The sequence below is a fragment of the Bombina bombina genome, chromosome 4 (assembly GCF_027579735.1).
Source record: "Bombina bombina isolate aBomBom1 chromosome 4, aBomBom1.pri, whole genome shotgun sequence".
In the NCBI taxonomy this organism is placed as follows: domain Eukaryota; kingdom Metazoa; phylum Chordata; class Amphibia; order Anura; family Bombinatoridae; genus Bombina; species Bombina bombina.
This window is the reverse complement of record NC_069502.1, coordinates 316,854,327-316,873,627: the sequence shown is the minus strand read 5'-3', so window position 1 is coordinate 316,873,627 and position 19,301 is coordinate 316,854,327. Positions and strand designations below refer to the sequence as shown.

The following is a 19,301-nucleotide window of genomic DNA, read 5'->3' as shown; positions in this document are numbered from 1 at the left end:
TTTTAACACACTATCTTTGTTACGCATATGCCTGATATTTCTTTCACAAGTAGCCAGTATTTAGTTAGGTCATTTAAATTCACATACTTACAACTTTGCAATTTACTGTGTTTACCTTAAAACTTAATAAGCCTCCCTGGGTTTTGTTATATGTCTCTGTTTGTATAACGTGAACTCTAATTGAGGCTAAAACTAAATTTCACTAAGGGAATCTGCAAACCTTGTTTGCTTTACCTAGTGATACAAAAACTTATATATTTCTTTTCTCTGATATGATTACCTGGTTTAGAGGAAATTAGTTTAAAGGTTATACATAAATATGATCTTTACAGTATCCCACAAGTAATGGATGATCCATGGACTGGATACACCTTACAAGAGAAAACACAATTTATGCTTACCTGATAAATTTATTTCTCTTGTGGTGTATCCAGTCCACGGCCCGCCCTGTCATTTTAAGGCAGGTATTTTTAAATTTAAGCTACAGTCACCACTGCACCCTATGGTTTCTCCTTTCTCTGCTTGTTTTCGGTCGAATGACTGGATATGGTAGGAAGGGGAGGAGCTATATAACAGCTTTGCTGTGGGTCCTCTTGCAACTTCCTGTTGGGAATGAGAATATCCCACAAGTAATGGATGATCCGTGGACTGTATACACCACAAGAGAAATAAAATTATCAGGTAAGCATAAATTGTGTTTTTTTGCTAAATTGTAATTCTGTTTTGTCAGTGGAAGATATCTGTGCTGTTTTTAATTATGCTAATACTATTTTTTATGTAAAGATGATGCCAGCACAATTTACAGAAAAGTACTACAAAAATGGAAAAACATTTCTCATGGTGTTTCCAGATGGAACTACTCAAATATTGTATCCTTTACACTATTCATTTTTATTGAAATATTTGATTCTATAGATTTGTTGTGAATGATCATAAACTGTTTTCTTTCATAAGGTGGTGAGAGTCCACGAGCCAATACTCCTGGGATTCAATTAAGTTAAAGATTTCCAAAAGCTCTAACAGCACCTAATCCCTCCCACCTCTCAGGTATTCCAGTCTTATATTTGCCTTTACAGAAGGAAGGTGAACAATTGGGGTTCTCCAGAGTCTTGGTTGAGAGGGGTCCGATTTGAGGCCCATTTTCCCTCTCAGAGAGCTGCTACTTGGGACAGAAGGTAGATGGGAGTATTGGGTAGTGACATAATCACTCCTAGTAAGGAGTTAGACACAAGCCTGCCACAGGTGTTGCAGGGACCAGTCCCTTAGCCTCCTCCTGTTTGGTTGTCGATAAACCAAAACAGATCCTCTGCTGTTACACAATTTTGAAGTACATCATAGCCAGGTGACATACAATGCCTTGCAAAAGTATTCACCCCCCTTGGCATTTTTCGTGTTTTGTTGCCTCACAACCTGGAATTAACATGGATTGTTTGAGGATTTGCATCATTTAATTTACAGAACTTTAAAGATGTTTTTTTGTTGTTGTTTTTTTTTTTAATTGTGAAGCAAACAACAAATAGGACAAAATAACAGAAAAAGTCAATGTGCATAACTATTCACCCCCCTAAAGTCAATACTTTCTAGAGCCACCTTTTGCGGCAATCACACCTCCAAGTCGCTTTGGATAAGTCTCTATCGGCTAGATTTAGAGTTTTGTCGGTAACGACCCGCGTAGCTAACGGCGGCTTTTTTCTGGCCGCACCATAAAAATAACTCTGGTATTGAGAGTCCACATAAAGGCTGCGTTAGGCTCCAAAAAAGGAGCATAGAGCATATTTAACGCAGCTTCAACTCTCAATACCAGAGTTGCTTACGGACGCGGCCAGCCTCAAAAACGTGCTCGTGCACGATTCCCCCATAGGAAACAATGGGGCTGTTTGAGCTGAAATAAAACCTAACACCTGCAAAAAAGCCGCGTTCAGCTCCTAACGCAGCCCCATTGTTTGCTATGGGAAAACACTTCCTACGTCTGCACCTAACACCCTAACATGTACCCCCAGTCTAAACACCCCTAGCCTTACACTTATTAACCCCTAATCTGCCGTCCCCGCTATCGCTGACCCCTGCATATTATTTTTAACCCCTAATCTGCCGCTCCGTAAACCGCCGCTACTTACATTATCCTTATGTACCCCTAATCTGCTGCCCCTAACACCGCCGACCCCTATATTATATTTATTAACCCCTAATCTGCCCCCCACAACGTCGCCTCCACCTGCCTACACTTATTAACCCCTAATCTGCCGAGCGGACCGCACCGCTATCATAATAAAGTTATTAACCCCTAATCCGCCTCACTAACCCTATAATAAATAGTATTAACCCCTAATCTGCCCTCCCTAACATCGCCGACACCTAACCTCAATTATTAACCCCTAATCTGCCGACCGGAGCTCACCCCTATTCTAATAAATGTATTAACCCCTAAAGCTAAGTCTAACCCTAACTTAAATATAATTTAAATCTAACGAAATTAATTAACTCTTATTAAATAAATTATTCCTATTTAAAGCTAAATGCTTACCTGTAAAATAAATCCTAATATAGCTACAATATAAATTATAATTATATTATAGCTATTTTAGGATTCATATTTATTTTACAGGTAACTTTGTATTTATTTTAACCAGGTACAATAGCTATTAAATAGTTAAGAACTATTTAATAGCTAAAATAGTTAAAATAATTACAAAATTACCTGTAAAATAAATCCTAACCTAAGTTACAATTAAACCTAACACTATACTATCATTAAATTAATTAAATAAAATACCTACAATTAACTACAATTAAACCTAACACTACACTATCAATACCTTAATTAAATACAATACCTACAAATAACTACAATGAAATAAACTAACTAAAGTACAAAAAATAAAAAAGAACTGTTACAAAAAATAAAAAAATAATTACAAACATAAGAAAAATATTACAACAATTTTAAACTAATTACACCTACTCTAAGCCCCCTAATAAAATAACAAAGCCCCCCAAAATAAAAAATGCCCTACCCTATTCTAAATTACTAAAGTTCAAAGCTCTTTTACCTTACCAGCCCTAAACAGGGCCCTTTGCGGGGCATGCCCCAAGAAGTTCAGCTCTTTTGCCTGTAAAAAAAAAACACATACAATACCCCCCCCAACATTACAACCCACCACCCACATACCACTAATCTAACCCAAACCCCCCTTAAATAAACCTAACACTAAGCCCCTGAAGATCATCCTACCTTGTCTTCACCTCACCGGGTATCACCGATCGGTCCTGGCTCCAAAATCTTCATCCAACCCAAGCGGGGGCTGGCGATCCATCATCCGGTGGCTGAAGAGGTCCAGAAGAGGCTCCAACGTCTTCATCCTATCCGGGAAGAAGAGTAGATCCGCACCGGCAACCATCATCTTCCAAGTGGCATCTTCTATCTTCATCGGATGAGGACCGGCTCCATCCTGAAGACCTCCACCGCGGACCCATCTTCATCCGGCGACGTCCAACTGAAGAATGACGGTTCCTTTAAGGGACGTCATCCAAGATGGCGTCCCTCGAATTCCGATTGGCTGATAGGATTCTATCAGCCAATCGGAATTAAGGTAGGAATATTCTGATTCGCTGATGGAATCAGCCAATCAGAATCAAGATCAATCCGATTGGCTGATCCAATTAGCCAATCAGATTGAGCTCGCATTCTATTGGCTGATCGGAACAGCCAATAGAATGTGAGCTCAATCTGATTGGCTGATTGGATCAGCCAATCGGATTGAACTTGATTCTGATTGGCTGATTCCATCAGCCAATCAGAATATTCCTACCTTAATTCCGATTGGCTGATAGAATCCTATCAGCCAATCGGAATTCGAGGGACGCCATCTTGGATGACGTCCCTTAAAGGAACCGTCATTCTTCAGTTGGACGTCGCCGGATGAAGATGGGTCCGCGGTGGAGGTCTTCAGGATGGAGCCGGTCCTCATCGGATGAAGATAGAAGATGCCGCTTGGAAGATGATGGTTGCCGGTCCGGATCTACTCTTCTTCCCGGATAGGATGAAGACTTTGGAGCCTCTTCTGGACCTCTTCAGCCACTGGATGATGGATCGCCAGCCCCCGCTTGGGTTGGATGAAGATTTTGGAGCCAGGAGCCGATCGGTGATACCCGGTGAGGTGAAGACAAGGTAGGATGATCTTCAGGGGCTTAGTGTTAGGTTTATTTAAGGGGGGTTTGGGTTAGATTAGGGGTATGTGGGTGGTGGGTTGTAATGTTGGGGGGGGTATTGTATGTTTTTTTTTTACAGGCAAAGAGCTGAACTTCTTGGGGCATGCCCCGCAAAGGGCCCTGTTCAGGGCTGGTAAGGTAAAAGAGCTTTTAACTTTAGTAATTTAGAATAGGGTAGGGCATTTTTTATTTTGGGGGTCTTTGTTATTTTATTAGGGGGCTTAGAGTAGGTGTAATTAGTTTAAAATTGTTGTAATATTTTTCTTATGTTTGTAATTATTTTTTTATTTTTTGTAACTTAGTTCTTTTTTATTTTTTGTACTTTAGTTAGTTTATTTCATTGTAGTTATTTGTAGGTATTGCATTTAATTAATGTATTGATAGTGTAGTGTTAGGTTTAATTGTAGGTAATTGTAGGTATTTTATTTAATTAATTTAATGATAGTATAGTGTTAGGTTTAATTGTAACTTGGGTTAGGATTTATTTTACAGGTAATTTTGTAATTATTTTAACTATTTTAGCTATTAAATAGTTCTTAACTATTTAATAGCTATTGTACCTGGTTAAAATAAATACAAAGTTACCTGTAAAATAAATATTAATCCTAAAATAGCTATAATATAATTATAATTTATATTGTAGCGATATTAGGATTTAGTTTACAGGTAAGTATTTAGCTTTAAATAGGAATAATTTATTTAATAAGAGTTAATTAATTTCGTTAGATTTAAATTATATTTAAGTTAGGGGGGTGTTAGTGTTAGGGTTAGACTTAGCTTTAGGGGTTAATACATTTATTAGAATAGCGGTGAGCTCCGGTCGGCAGATTAGGGGTTAATAATTGAAGTTAGGTGTCGGCGATGTTAGGGAGGGCAGATTAGGGGTTAATACTATTTATTATAGGGTTAGTGAGGCGGATTAGGGGTTAATAACTTTATTATGATAGCGGTGCGGTCCGCTCGGCAGATTAGGGGTTAATAAGTGTAGGCAGGTGGAGGCGACGTTGAGGGGGGCAGATTAGGGGTTAATAAATATAATATAGGGGTCGGTGGTGTTAGGGGCAGCAGATTAGGGGTACATAAGGATAACGTAGGTGGCGGTCGGCAGATTAGGGGTTAAAAAAATGTAATCGAGTGGCGGCGATGTGGGGGGGCCTCGGTTTAGGGGTACATAGGTAGTTTATGGGTGTTAGTGTACTTTAGAGTACAGTAGTTAAGAGCTTTATGAACCGGCGTTAGCCCAGAAAGCTCTTAACCACTGACTTTTTTCTGCGGCTGGAGTTTTGTCGTTAGAATTCTAACGCTCACTTCAGACACGACTCTAAATACCGTAGTTAGAAAAATCCCATTGAAAAGATAGGATACGCAAATGACGTAAGGGGATCTGCGGTATGGAAAAGTCGCGGCTGAAAAGTGAGCGTTAGACCCTTTTATGAGTGACTCCAAATACCGGAGGTAGCCTAAAACCAGCGTTAGGAGCCTCTAACGCTGGTTTTCACGGCTACCGCCAAACTCCAAATCTAGGCCTATGAGCTTGCCACATCTTACCACTGGGATTTTTGCCCATTCCTCCTTGCAAAACTGCTCCAGCTCCTTCATGTTGGATGGTTTGTGCTTGTGAACAGCAATCTTTAAGTCTGACCACAGATTTTCTATTGGATTGAGGTCTGGGCTTTGACTAGGCCATTCCAACACTTTTATATGTTTCCCCTTAAACCACTCAAGTGTTGCTTTAGCAGTGTGTTTGGGGTTATTAAAAGGCTGTTGGTATCACAATCGTGTCCAACTCTAGGGGGCACTCAACAGGACAAAAATAAGAATAGAGTAAGTATCAACCATATAATAGATTCCCTTAATAAACATTCAATTACCAAAATTAATTCTGCAGTCATACTTAACAAAAGTGTATAATAAAATATGGTAATAAACATCAATTGATATGACAATATGCACAATACTCCATAAGTGTACAACAAAGGATAAAGTCTTATCTGAGTCTTTGCTGTGTGTTCCTATGGACAAAAGATCACAGTCCCAGACGGAGTCTTCTGGGCTGATGTTTTGGTATTATACCAGTGGATGGATGATTATAATCACGGCAGCTCTTCTCCTTTAAAAACAGCAAATCCAAATTATCTGTGAAAGAAGATCACAAAAGAAGGCGCCTCCTAGTGTAATACTGCATACGAATTCAACTATATTATCGACAAATAGTGAAAATATACTCACAAGTTGAGCAGCACCAAATGTGCTAAATGGCGCAGGCTGAGACCTTAACAGTTTCCCAGCAAACTGATCCTCCAGAGGATGTAGTGGCCTAGGTGTGCCCGGGATAGGCCCAATAAAGCTCAGGCTTCCATGTTGTTAAGCATAATTTTTATTTAAAAACAATATTAAAAACCATTGGGTATGTACATTACCCAAAAGTGATTTAAAATAATAAATGCAACAAATTGCAACGCGTTTCTCAGCTTAAACCTAGCTGTTTCATCAGGCATCCTTTTGTTTGGGGTCATTGTCCTGCTGGAAGGTGAACCTCCATCCTAGCCGTAAATTATGCACAGAGTGGTACAGGTTTTGCTCAAGAATATCCCTGTATTTAGCACCATCCATCTTTCCCTCAACTCAGACCAGTTTCCCAGTCCCGACTGCTGAAAAATATCCCCACGGCATGATGCTGCCACCACCATGTTTCACTGTGGGGATGGTGTTCTTTGGGTGATTTGATGTGTTGGGTTTGCGCCAGACATAGCTTTTTCTTTGATGGCTGAAAAATTCAATGTTAGTCTCATCAGACCAGAGCACCTTCCTCCATACATTTTGGGAGTCTCCCTCATGCCTTTTCTCTAGTAAGGTGTATCCAGTCCACGGATCATCCATTACTTATGGGATATTCTCACTCCCAACAGGAAGTTGCAAGAGGACCCACAGCAAAGCTGCTATATAGCTCCTCCCCTCACTACCATATCCAGTCATTCTCTTGCAACTCTCAACGCGCATGGAGGTAGTAAGAGGAGAGTGGTGAAAAATAGTTAGTTTATTAACTTCAATCAAAAGTTTGTTATTTTAAATAGTACCGGAGTTGTGCTATTTTTTCTCAGGCAAAGATAGAAGAAGAATTTGCCTGAGTTTTTCTATGATCTTAGCAGGTTGTAACTATGATCCATTGCTGTTCTCACACATGTCTGAGGAGTGAGGTAACTTCAGAGGGAGAATGGCGTGCAGTTTATGCTGCTATCAGGTATGTGCAGTTATGATTTTTTCTAGGATTGGAAATGCTAGAAAATGCTGCTGAATCCTGATAAATGTAAGTTAAGCCTGAATACAGTTATTTAATAACGACTGGTATCATGCTTACTCTCAGGGGTAATACCCTTATAGATATGCTATATAAAACGTTTGCTGGCATGTTTAATTGTTTTTTATATATGCTTGGTGATAAAACTTATTGGGGCCTAATTTTTTCCACATGGCTGGCTGTATTTTTGCCTAGAAACAGTTTCCTGATGCTTTCCACTGTTGTAATATGAGTGGGAGGGGCCTATGGACTGGACTGAGACATCCAGTTTCCCTCAGGAGTCCCCTGAATGCTACAGGACATCTCTAAAGAGCCTAAAATCGTTTATTGGGGAAGGTAGGAGCCACAGTAAAGCTGTGGCACTTTGCTGGGACTGTTAAAAAACGTCTGTCGTTTTTTTTATCCGTTTTTTGAACTAAGGGGTTAATCATCCATTTGCAAGTGGGTGCAATGCTCTGTTAGCCTATTACATACACTGTAAAAATTTCGTTTGTGTAACTGCCTTTTTTCATTGTTTTTCAAATTTTGACAAAATTTGTTTCCCTTAAAGGCACAGTACCGTTTTTTTTATATTGCTTGTTAACTTGAATTAAAGTGTTTTCCAAGCTTGCTAGTCTCATTGCTAGTCTGTATAAACATGTCTGACATAGAGGAAACTCCTTGTTCATTATGTTTAAAGGCCATGGTGGAACCCCCTCTTAGAATGTGTACCAATTGTACTGACTTCACTCTAAGTAATAAAGATCATATTATGTCTTTAAAAAATTTATCACCAGAGGAATCTGACAAGGGGGAAGTTATGCCGACTAACTCTCCCCACGTGTCAGATTCTTTGACTCCCGCTCAAGGGACTCACGCTGAAATGGCGCCAAGTACATCAAGGGCACCCATAGCGTTTACTTTACAAGACATGGCGGCAGTCATGGATAATACACTGTCAGCGGTATTAGCCAGACTACCTGAATTTAGAAGAAAGCGAGATAACTCTGGGGTTAGACTAAATACAGAGCATACTGACGCTTTAAGAACCATGTCTGATACTGCCTCACAATATGCTGAAGCTGAAGAAGGAGAACTTCAGTCTGTGGGTGATGTTTCTGATTCAGGGAGAATCCCTGATTCTGATATTTCTACATTTAAATTTAAGCTTGAACACCTCCGTGTATTACTTAAAGAGGTTTTAGCTGCTCTGAATGACTGTGACACAATTGCAGTACCAGAGAAATTGTGTAGACTGGATAAATACTATGCAGTGCCGGTGTGTACTGATGTTTTTCCAATACCTAAAAGGTTTACAGAAATTATTAATAAGGAATGGGATAGACCAGGTGTACCGTTCTCTCCCCCTCCTATTTTTAGAAAAATGTTTCCGATTGACGCCACCACACGGGATTTATGGCAGACAGTCCCTAAGGTGGAGGAAGCCGTTTCTACTTTAGCAAAGCGTACTACTATCCCTGTCGAGGACAGTTGTGCTTTTTCAGATCCAATGGATAAAAAAATTAGAAGGTTACCTTAAGAAAATATTTTGTCAACAAGGTTTTATCCTACAGCCCCTTGCATGCATTGCCCCTGTCATTGCTGCTGCGGCGTTCTGGTTTGAGTCTCTGGAAGAGGCCTTACAGGTAGCGACTCCATAGGATGACATACTTGGCAAACTTAGGGCACTTAAGCTAGAGAATTCTTTTGTCTCTGATGCCATTGTTCATTTAACTAAACTAACGGCTAAGAATTCTGGTTTTGCTATACAGGCGCGCAGAGCGCTATGGCTTAAATCATGGTCAGCTGACGTGACTTCAAAATCTAAGCTGCTTAACATTCCCTTCAAGGGGCAGACCTTATTCGGGCCTGGTTTGAAGGAGATTATTGCTGATATTACTGGGGGTAAAGGTCATGCCCTTCCTCAGGACAGGTCCAAATCCAGGGCCAAACAGTCTAACTTTCGTGCCTTTCGAAACTTCAAGGCAAGTGCAGCATCAACCTCCTCTAATGCAAGACAAGAGGGAACTGTTGCTCAGTCCAAAGCGGTCTGAAGGCCAAACCAGACCTGGAACTAAGGTAAGCAGGCTAAAAAACCTGCTGCTGCCTCTAAGACAGCATGAAGGAACGGCCCCCTGTCCGGTAACGTATCTAGTGGGGCCAGACTTTCTCTCTTTGCCCAGGCGTGGGCAAGAGATGTTCAGGATCCCTGGGCGTTGGAAATTATATCCCAGGGGTATCTTCTGGACTTCAAAGCTTCTCCCCCCATAGGGAGATTTCACCTTTGACAATTATCTGCAAACCAGATAAAGAGAGAGGCACTCTTACACTGTGTAAGAGACCTCCTAGTTATGGGAGTGATCCATCCAGTTCCAAAAGAGGAACAGGGTTTTTACTCAAATCTGTTTGTGGTTCCCAAGAAAGAGGGAACATTCAGACCAATTCTGGATCTAAAGATCTTAACCCCTTAATGACCGAGGACGTGCAGGGTACGTCCTCAAAAAAAAGGCAGTTAACGCCTGAGGACGTACCCTGCACGTCCTCGGTGTGGAAAGCAGCTGGAAGCGATCCTGCTCGCTTCCAGCTGCTTTCCGGTTATTGCAGTGATGCCTCGATATGGAGGCATCCTGCAATAACCTCACATGGCCATCCGATGCAGAGAGAGCCACTCTGTGGCCCTCTCTGCACCGGACATCGATGGCCGGTATCGTTGGTGGGTGGGAGCCGAATTGGGAGGCGGGTGGGCGGCCATCGGTGTGCCGCGTGACGTCACGGGGGGCGGGACCGTCGGGGGCGCGCACGGGCGCGCGCGTTCACGGAGGGTGGCGGGCGGGCGCGTGCACGGGGCGGGAGCGGGTGGGAACCGCTACACTACGGAAAATCTTTTCATAAAACCTGCCTAATCTTGTTTGTGCAAAAGCACAAAAAGCGATCGTGGAGGGGTGGGGGGGTTGGTTTGTGTGTGGGGAAGCTACACTACAGAAACTTTCAACAAATTAAAAAAACAAACAATTTTTTCTTCTAAACTGGGTACTGGCAGACAGCTGCCAGTACCCAAGATGGCGCCCATTAAGTTAGAGTGGGAGGGGATAGAGCTGTTTGGGGGGGGATCAGTGAGGTTGGGGGCTAAGGGGGGATAGTACACAGCAGCATATGTAAATATGCTTAAAAAAATCATTAAAAAAAATATATATAGCTTTTATTTTAGTACTGGCAGACTTTCTGCCAGTACTTAAGATGGCGGGGACAATTGTGGGGTGGGGGAGGGAAGAGAGCTGTTTGGGAGGGATCAGGGGGTCTGATGTTTCAGGTGGGAGGCTGAGCTCTACACTAAATCTAATATTAACCCTGCAAGCTCCCTACAAGCTACCTAATTAACCCCTTCACTGCTAGCCATAATACACGTGTGATGCGCAGCGGCATTTAGCGGCCTTCTAAATACCAAAAAGCAACGCCAAAGCCATATATGTCTACTATTTCTGAACAAAGGGGATCCCAGAGAAGCATTTACAACCATTTGAGCCATAACTGCACAAGCTGTTTGTAAATGATTTCAGTGAGAAACCTAAAATTGTGAAAAACTTTAAGTTTTTTTTAATTTGATCGCATTTGGCGGTGAAATGGTGGCATGAAATATACCAAAATGGGCCTAGATCAATACTTGGGGTTGTCTACTACACTACACTAAAGCTAAAATTAACCCTACAAGCTCCCTACATGCTCCCTAATTAACCCCTTCACTGCTGGGCATAATACACGTGTGGTGCGCAGTGGCATTTAGTGGCATTCTAATTACCAAAAAGCAACACCAAAGCCATATAAGTCTGCTATTTCTGAACAAAGGGGATCACAGAGAAGAATTTACAACCATTTGTGCCATAATTGCACAAACTATTTGTAAATAATTTCAGTGAGAAACCTAAAGTTTGTGAAAAAAATTGTGAAAAAGTGAACGATTTTTTTTATTTGATCGCGCTTGGCGGTGAAATGGTGGCATGAAATATACCAAAATTGGCCTAGATCAATACTTTGGGTTGTCTACTAAAAAAAAATATATACATGTCAATGGATATTCAGGGATTCCTGAAAGATATTAGTGTTCTAATGTAACTAGCGCTAATTTTGAAAAAAAAGTGGTTTGCAAATAGCAAAGTGCTACTTGTATTTATGGCCCTATAACTTACAAAAAAAGCAAAGAAGATGTAAACATTGGGTATTTCTAAACTCAGGACAAAATTTAGAAACTATTTAGCATAGGTGTTTTTTGGTGGTTGTAGATGTGTAACAGATTTTGGGGGTCAAAGTTAGAAAAAGTGTTTTTTTTTTTCAATTTTTCCTCATATTTTATAATTGTTTTATAGTAAATTATAAGATATGATGAAAATAATGGTATCTTTTGAAAGTCCATTTAATGGCGAGAAAAACGGTATATAATATGTGTGGGTACAGTAAATGAGTAAGAGGAAAATTACAGCTAAACACAAACACCGCAAAAATGTAAAAATAGCCTTGGTCCCAAACGGACAGAAAATGGAAAAGTGCTGCGGTCATTAAGGGGTTAAACAAATTCCTCAGAGTTCCATCATTCAAGATGGAAACTATTCGTACCATCCTACCTATGATCCAGGAGGGTCAATATATGACTACAGTGGATTTAAAGGATGCTTACCTTCACATTCCGATACACAAAGATCATTATCGGTTTCTCAGGTTTGCCTTTCTAGACAGGCATTACCAGTTTGTAGCTCTTCCCTTTGGGTTTGCTACAGCCCCAAGAATCTTCACAAAGGTTCTAGGGTCCCTTCTGGCGGTCCTAAGGCCGCGGGGCATAGCAGTAGCCCCTTATTTAGACGACATCCTGATACAGGCGTCAAAATTCCAAATTGCCAGGTCTCATACAGACATAGTACTGGCATTTCTGAGGTCGCATGGGTGGAAAGTGAACGAGGAAAAGAGTTCTCTATCCCCACTCACAAGAGTTTCCTTTCTAGGGACTCTGATAGATTCTGTAGAAATGAAAATTTACCTGACGGAGTCGAGGTTATCAAAGCTTCTAAATTCCTGCCGGGTTCTTCATTCCATTCCGCGCCCTTCGGTGGCTCAGTGTATGGAAGTTATCGGCTTAATGGTAGCGGCAATGGACATAGTGCCGTTTGCACGCTTACATCTCAGACCGCTGCAACTATGCATGCTCAGTCAGTGGAACAGGGATTACACAGATTTGTCTCCTCAACTGAATCTGGACCAAGTGACCAGGGATTCTCTTCTCTGGTGGCTATCTCGGGTCCATCTGTCCAAAGGTATGACCTTTCGCATTCCAGATTGGACAATTGTAACAACAGATGCCAGCCTTCTAGGTTGGGGTGCAGTCTGGAACTCCCTGAAGGCTCAGGGATCGTGGACTCAGGAGGAGTCTCTCCTTCCAATAAATATTCTGGAGCTAAGAGCGATATTCAATGCTCTTCAGGCTTGGCTTCAGTTGGCAACTCTGAGGTACATCAGATTTCAGTCGGACAACATCACGACTGTGGCTTACATCAACCATCAAGGGGGAACAAGAAGTTCCCAGGCGATGTTGGAAGTCTCAAAGATTATTCATTGGGCAGAGATACACTCTTGCCATCTATCAGCTATCCATATCCCAGGTGTAGAGAACTGGGAGGCGGATTTTCTAAGTCGACAGACTTTTCATCCGGGGGAGTGAGAACTCCATCCAGAGGTGTTTGCACAAGTGATTCATCGCTGGGGCAAACCAGAACTGGATCTCATTGTGTCGCGACAGAACGCCAAGCTTCCTTGTTACGGATCCAGGTCCAGGGACCCCAGGGGGCGACGCTGATAGACGCTCTAGTAGCGCCCTGGTCTTTCAACCTGGCTTATGTGTTTCCACCGTTTCCTCTGCTCCCTCGTCTGATTGCCAAGATCAAGCAGGAGAGAGCATCAGTGATTCTAATAGCGCCTGCGTGGCCACGCAGGACCTGGTATGCAGATCTAGTGGGCATGTCATCATCGCCACCATGGACTCTGCCTCTGAGACAGGACCTTCTACTTCAGGGTCCTTTCCTCCATCCAAATCTAATTTCTCTGAGACTGACTGCATGGAGATTGAACGCTTGATTTTATCAAAGCGTGGCTTCTCCGAGTAAGTCATTGATACCTTAATACAGGCACGAAAGCCTGTCACTAGGAGAATTTACCATAAGAAATGGCGTAAATATTTTTATTGGTGCGAATCCAAGCGTTACTCATGGAGTAAGGTCAGGATTCCCAGGATATTATCTTTTCTCCAAGAAGGTTTGGAAAAGGGTTTGTCAGCTAGTTCCTTAAAGGGACAGATTTCTGCTCTGTCTATTCTTTTGCACAAGCGTCTGGCAGATGTTTCAGACGTTCAGGCATTTTGTCAGGCTTTAGTCAGAATCAAGCCTGTGTTCAAACCTTTTGCTCCACCATGGAGCTTAAATTTGGTTCTTAAGGTTCTTCAAGGAGTTCCGTTTGAACCTCTTCATTCCATAGATATAAAGCTTTTATCTTGGAAAGTCCTTTTTTTGGTAGCTATTTCCTCGGCTCGTAGAGTATCTGAGCTATCTGTCTTACAATGTGATTCTCCTTATCCGATCTTTCATTCTGATAAGGTAGTTCTACGTACCAAGCCTGGGTTTTTACCTAAGGTGGTATCTAACAGGAATATCAATCAAGAGATTGTTCTTCCATCCTTGTGTCCCAATCCTTCTTCAAAGAAGGAACGTCTATTACACAATCTGGACGTGGTTTGTGCTTTAAAGTTTTACTTACAAGCTACTAATGATTTTCGACAAACATCTGCTTTGTTTGTTGTTTACTCTGGACAGAGGAGAGGTCAAAAGGCTTCGGCAACCTCTCTTTCTTTTTGGCTAAGAAGCATAATACGCTTATCCTATGAGACTTCTGGACAGCAGCCCCCTGAAAGGATTACAGCTCATTCTACTAGAGCTGTGGCTTCCACTTGGGCCTTTAAAAATGAGGCTTCTGTTGAACAGATTTGCAAGGCGGCGACTTGGTCTTCGCTTCATACTTTTTCAAAATTCTACAAATTTGATACGTTTGCTTCTTCGGAGGCTATTTTTGGGAGAAAGGTTTTACAGGCAGTGGTACCTTCCGTTTAAGTACCTGCCTTGTCCCTCCCTTCATCCGTGTACTTTAGCTTTGGTATTTGTATCCCATAAGTAATGGATGATCCGTGGACTGGATACACCTTACTAGAGAAAACACAATTTATGGTTACCTGATAAATTTATTTCTCTAGTGGTGTATCCAGTCCACGGCCCGCCCTGTCATTTTAAGGCAGGTTATTTTTAAATTTAAACTACAGTCACCACTGCACCCTATGGTTTCTCCTTTCTCTGCTTGTTTTCGGTCGAATGACTGGATATGGTAGTGAGGGGAGGAGCTATATAACAGCTTTGCTGTGGGTCCTCTTGCAACTTCCTGTTGGGAGTGAGAATATCCCATAAGTAATGGATGATCCGTGGACTGGATACACCACTAGAGAAATAAATTTATCAGGTAAGCATAAATTGTGTTTTTGCAAACTCAAAATGTGCCATTTTGTTTTTTGCTGAAAGTAATGGCTTTCTTCTGGCCACTCTGCCATAAAGCCCAACTCTATGGAGCGTACGGCTTATTGTCGTCCTATGTACAGATACTCCAGTCTCTGCTGTGGAACTCTGCAGCTCCTCCAGGGTTACCCTAGGTCTCTGTGCTGCCTCTCTGATTAATGCCCTCCTTGCCCGGTCCGTGAGTTTTGGTGGGTGGCCGTCTCTTGGCAGGTTTGCTGTTGTGCCATGTTCTTTCCATTTTGTTACGATAGATTTGACGGTGCTCCTGGGGATCATCAAAGATTTGGATATTTTTTTATAACCTAACCCTGACTTGTACTTCTCAACAACATTTTCCCTTACTTGTTTGGAGATTTCCTTAGTCTACATGGCAGTGTTTGGTTAGTGGTGCCTCTTGCTTAGGTGTTGCAGCCTCTGGGGCCTTTCAAAAAAGGTGTGTATATGTAATGACAGATCATGTGACACTTAGATTGCACACAGGTGGACATCATTTCACTAATTATGTGACTTCTAAAGGTAATTGGTTGCACCAGAGCTTTATATGGGCTTCATAACAAAGGCGGTGAATATATACGCACATGCCAATTTTCTGTTTTCTATTTCTAAAAATTAGTTTTATGTATATATTTTTCTCATTTCACTTCACCAACTTAGACTATTGTGTTCTGATCCATCACATAAAATTCAGATTAATAAAACATTGAACTTAAGGCTGTAATGTAACAAAATAGGTAAAAAGTCAAGGGGGGTGAATACTTTTGCAAGGCATTGCACACGTCACAGACATTCCACCGTAATTACTTAATCTTTTCATACTTAGGGCTAGATTACAAGTGGAGCGCTAAATTATCAATTTGCCCATTTGGGAACCAGCCATTACTAGCAGCTGGCTATTGCTACTTTGACTTTGCGGTAGCAATTAGCACTCCGAAAAATGACCAAAGATCAGGTCTCTGGTTATTTTTTTAAAAGTGCCCCAAATGCCCTCAAAATAGAGGGCATTTATAGTTTTTTATTTAAAAAAGTACCTTTTTTTAAAATAAAAAATAACAATGTTGGTGGGAGTGGGGTGTTAAGAAAACAAACGGTACTGGTTTGGTGGTCTATGGGGACTGTGTGTTCCTTTAGACTGCAATGTAAATATATTTGAATATGATTTTATATATATATATATATATATATATATATATATATATATTTATATATATATATATATATATATATATTTATTAATATGTGTACAGGTGGCCCTCGTTTTACAACGGTTCAATTTACACCGTTTCAGAATAACAACCTTTTTTTCCAGTCATGTGACTGCTATTGAAAAGCATTGAGAAGCAGTGCATTGATTAAAATAGCCAGTAGGTGGAGCTGTCCACTTGTGTTGCAGCAAAGCCAAGCAAGCTGAAATTAATCAGTTTAACCAGACCTGAGCTATCGAGATTTCAAAGGAACAAGATCTTCCTGTCTATAAATCAGTCCAGATTGGAATGCATAGAAAGAACTGTTTGCAAATAAATGCAAGTAAAGTCTGTGTTGTGTGATGATTTTATTAGGTTTATAATGCTGTTTAGTAAATGTTTTTGTTCATTTAACTTAGTTTAATTATATATTCTGCGTTGTGTGATTATTTTATTAGGTTTATAATGCTGTTTCGCATTTAAAGTCTTCATTTCAAAGCTTTAAAAATAATGTATTAGGTGTTACTTTTGCCAATTTTGAGAGTGGCCTGGAACCTAACTCCCTCACTTCCCATTGACTTACATTATAAACTGGGTATCAATTTACAACGGTTTCAATTTACAACCATTCCTTCTGGAACCTAACCCCGGCGTAAACTGAGGGCTACCTGTATATACATATATTAACACATAAATATATATGTATATATTCATATACATATATATTTAAAAGTGCTGCTCATCGTTGCGCTACTTACCCCCTTCGCTGCGCGAGGTTATAAAGCTGCCTCTGACTGCATCAAAACGAGGCTCCTATAGGAGCCTATGGAAGTGCACGCTTGTGAGTGCAATGCTTCCTAGTTTGTGCGCTGGTATTACAAAGTAGAGCGCAAATATCTCTTGCACGCAAGCGATATTTAGTGCTCCACTTGTAATCTAGCCCTTAGTCTAGTAATCATGAAAACTTTACTATGTGGTAATAGTTGATATTTACTATTCAGCTAATTCATCTGGGAGTTACATATCAATGCAACCTAATATCCACATCCTCTATTATATACACAGTAAAAGATATTTAACTGTTTGAGAATATGAGTGGGAGTCCCTGTGCCCCGAGGCAGAACATACAGTGATGGGAGATGTCATCGCAGAAAATGCAGCATGTCTGCAGAAAGAACAGGACACATGCAGGAACTGTTAGCGCTTAAACTTTGTAGTGCTGCTCCACATTAGACAGTTCTCTTCAAACAGAGCTGTGCTCTGGCTGCACTGTGTAAGCAGTCAAATGTGCAGTAGCGCTGCAATGCCACAGTGCATTGCTTTTTGACTGGCTCTAAGAGATTTTTTCAAACCCGCCCCCTAGCCTTTCCCAGTCTGCAAAACTGTTTATTATGAATGTAAGAGCACTGCATCTTTTTATTACTTCATTTCTATGTTAGACCGAGAGAAAAGGAAACAGATTTTTAAAGAGACATTTTAAAATTTCTTTTCTCCAACATAGGTGTGTCCGGTCCACGGCGTCATCCTTACTTGTGGGATATTCTCTTCCCCAACAGGAAATGGCAAAGAGCCCAGCAAAGCTGGTCACATGATCCCTCCTAGGCTCCGCCTACCCCAGTCATTCTCTTTGCCGTTGTACAGGCAACATCTCCACGGAGATGGCTTAGAGTTTTTTAGTGTTTAACTGTAGTTTTTCATTATTCAATCAAGAGTTTGTTATTTTCAAATAGTGCTGGTACGTACTATTTACTCAGAAACAGAAAAGAGATGAAGAATTCTGTTTGTATGAGGAAAATGATTTTAGCAACCGTAACTAAAATCCATGGCTGTTCCACACAGGACTGTTGAGAGCAATTAACTTCAGTTGGGGGAACAGTGTGCAGTCTCTTACTGCTTGAGGTATGACACATTCTAACAAGACGATGTAATGCTGGAAGCTGTCATTTTCCCTATGGGATCCGGTAAGCCATGTTTATTACGATTGTAAATAAGGGCTTCACAAGGGCTTATTTAAACTGTAGACTTTTTCTGGGCTAAATCGATTGATTATTAACACATATTTAGCCTTGAGGAATCATTTTATATGGGTATTTTGATATAATAATATCGGCAGGCACTGTTTTAGACACCTTATTCTTTAGGGGCTTTCCCAAAGCATAGGCAGAGTCTCATTTTCGCGCCGGTGTTGCGCACTTGTTTTTGAGAGGCATGGCATGCAGTCGCATGTGAGAGGAGCTCTGATACTTATAAAAGACTTCTGAAGGCGTCATTTGGTCTCGTATTCCCCTTTGGGTTTGGTTGGGTCTCAGCAAAGCAGATACCAGGGACTGTAAAGGGGTTTAAAGCTTAAAACGGCTCCGGTTCCGTTATTTTAAGGGTTAAAGCTTCCAAAATTGGTATGCAATATTTTTAAAGCTTTAAGACGCTGTGGTGAAAATTTGGTGAATTTTGAACAATTCCTTCATGTTTTTTCGCAATTTAGATGCTACAAAGGATTTTAGACAAACATCTTCCTTGTTTGTTGTTTATTCAGGTAAAAGGAGAGGTCAAAAAGCAACTTCTACCTCTCTCTCTTTTTGGATTAAAAGCATCATCAGATTGGCTTACGAGACTGCCGGAAGGCAGCCTCCCGAAAGAATCACAGCTCATTCCACTAGGGCTGTGGCTTCCACATGGGCCTTCAAGAACGAGGCTTCTGTTGATCAGATATGTAGGGCAGCGACTTGGTCTTCACTGCACACTTTTACCAAATTTTACAAGTTTGATACTTTTGCTTCTTCTGAGGCTATTTTTGGGAGAAAGGTTTTGCAAGCCGTGGTGCCTTCCATTTAGGTGACCTGATTTGCTCCCTCCCTTCATCCGTGTCCTAAAGCTTTGGTATTGGTTCCCACAAGTAAGGATGACGCCGTGGACCGGACACACCTATGTTGGAGAAAACAGAATTTATGTTTACCTGATAAATTTCTTTCTCCAACGGTGTGTCCGGTCCACGGCCCGCCCTGGTTTTTTTAATCAGGTCTGATATTTTATTTTCTTTAA

The 19,301-nt window shown here is 41.1% G+C and overlaps 1 protein-coding gene across 1 annotated transcript in view; it reads left to right on the top strand.

Moving 5' to 3' along the window:
* Positions 1-19,301, top strand: part of ERICH6 (glutamate rich 6) — a 310,411-nt gene that overhangs the window by 163,851 nt on the left and 127,259 nt on the right. Inside the window, exon 8 of the mRNA XM_053711724.1 lies at positions 784-869. Coding sequence (XP_053567699.1) covers positions 784-869 — 86 coding nt within the window. The remainder of the gene's footprint in view (positions 1-783; positions 870-19,301) is intronic.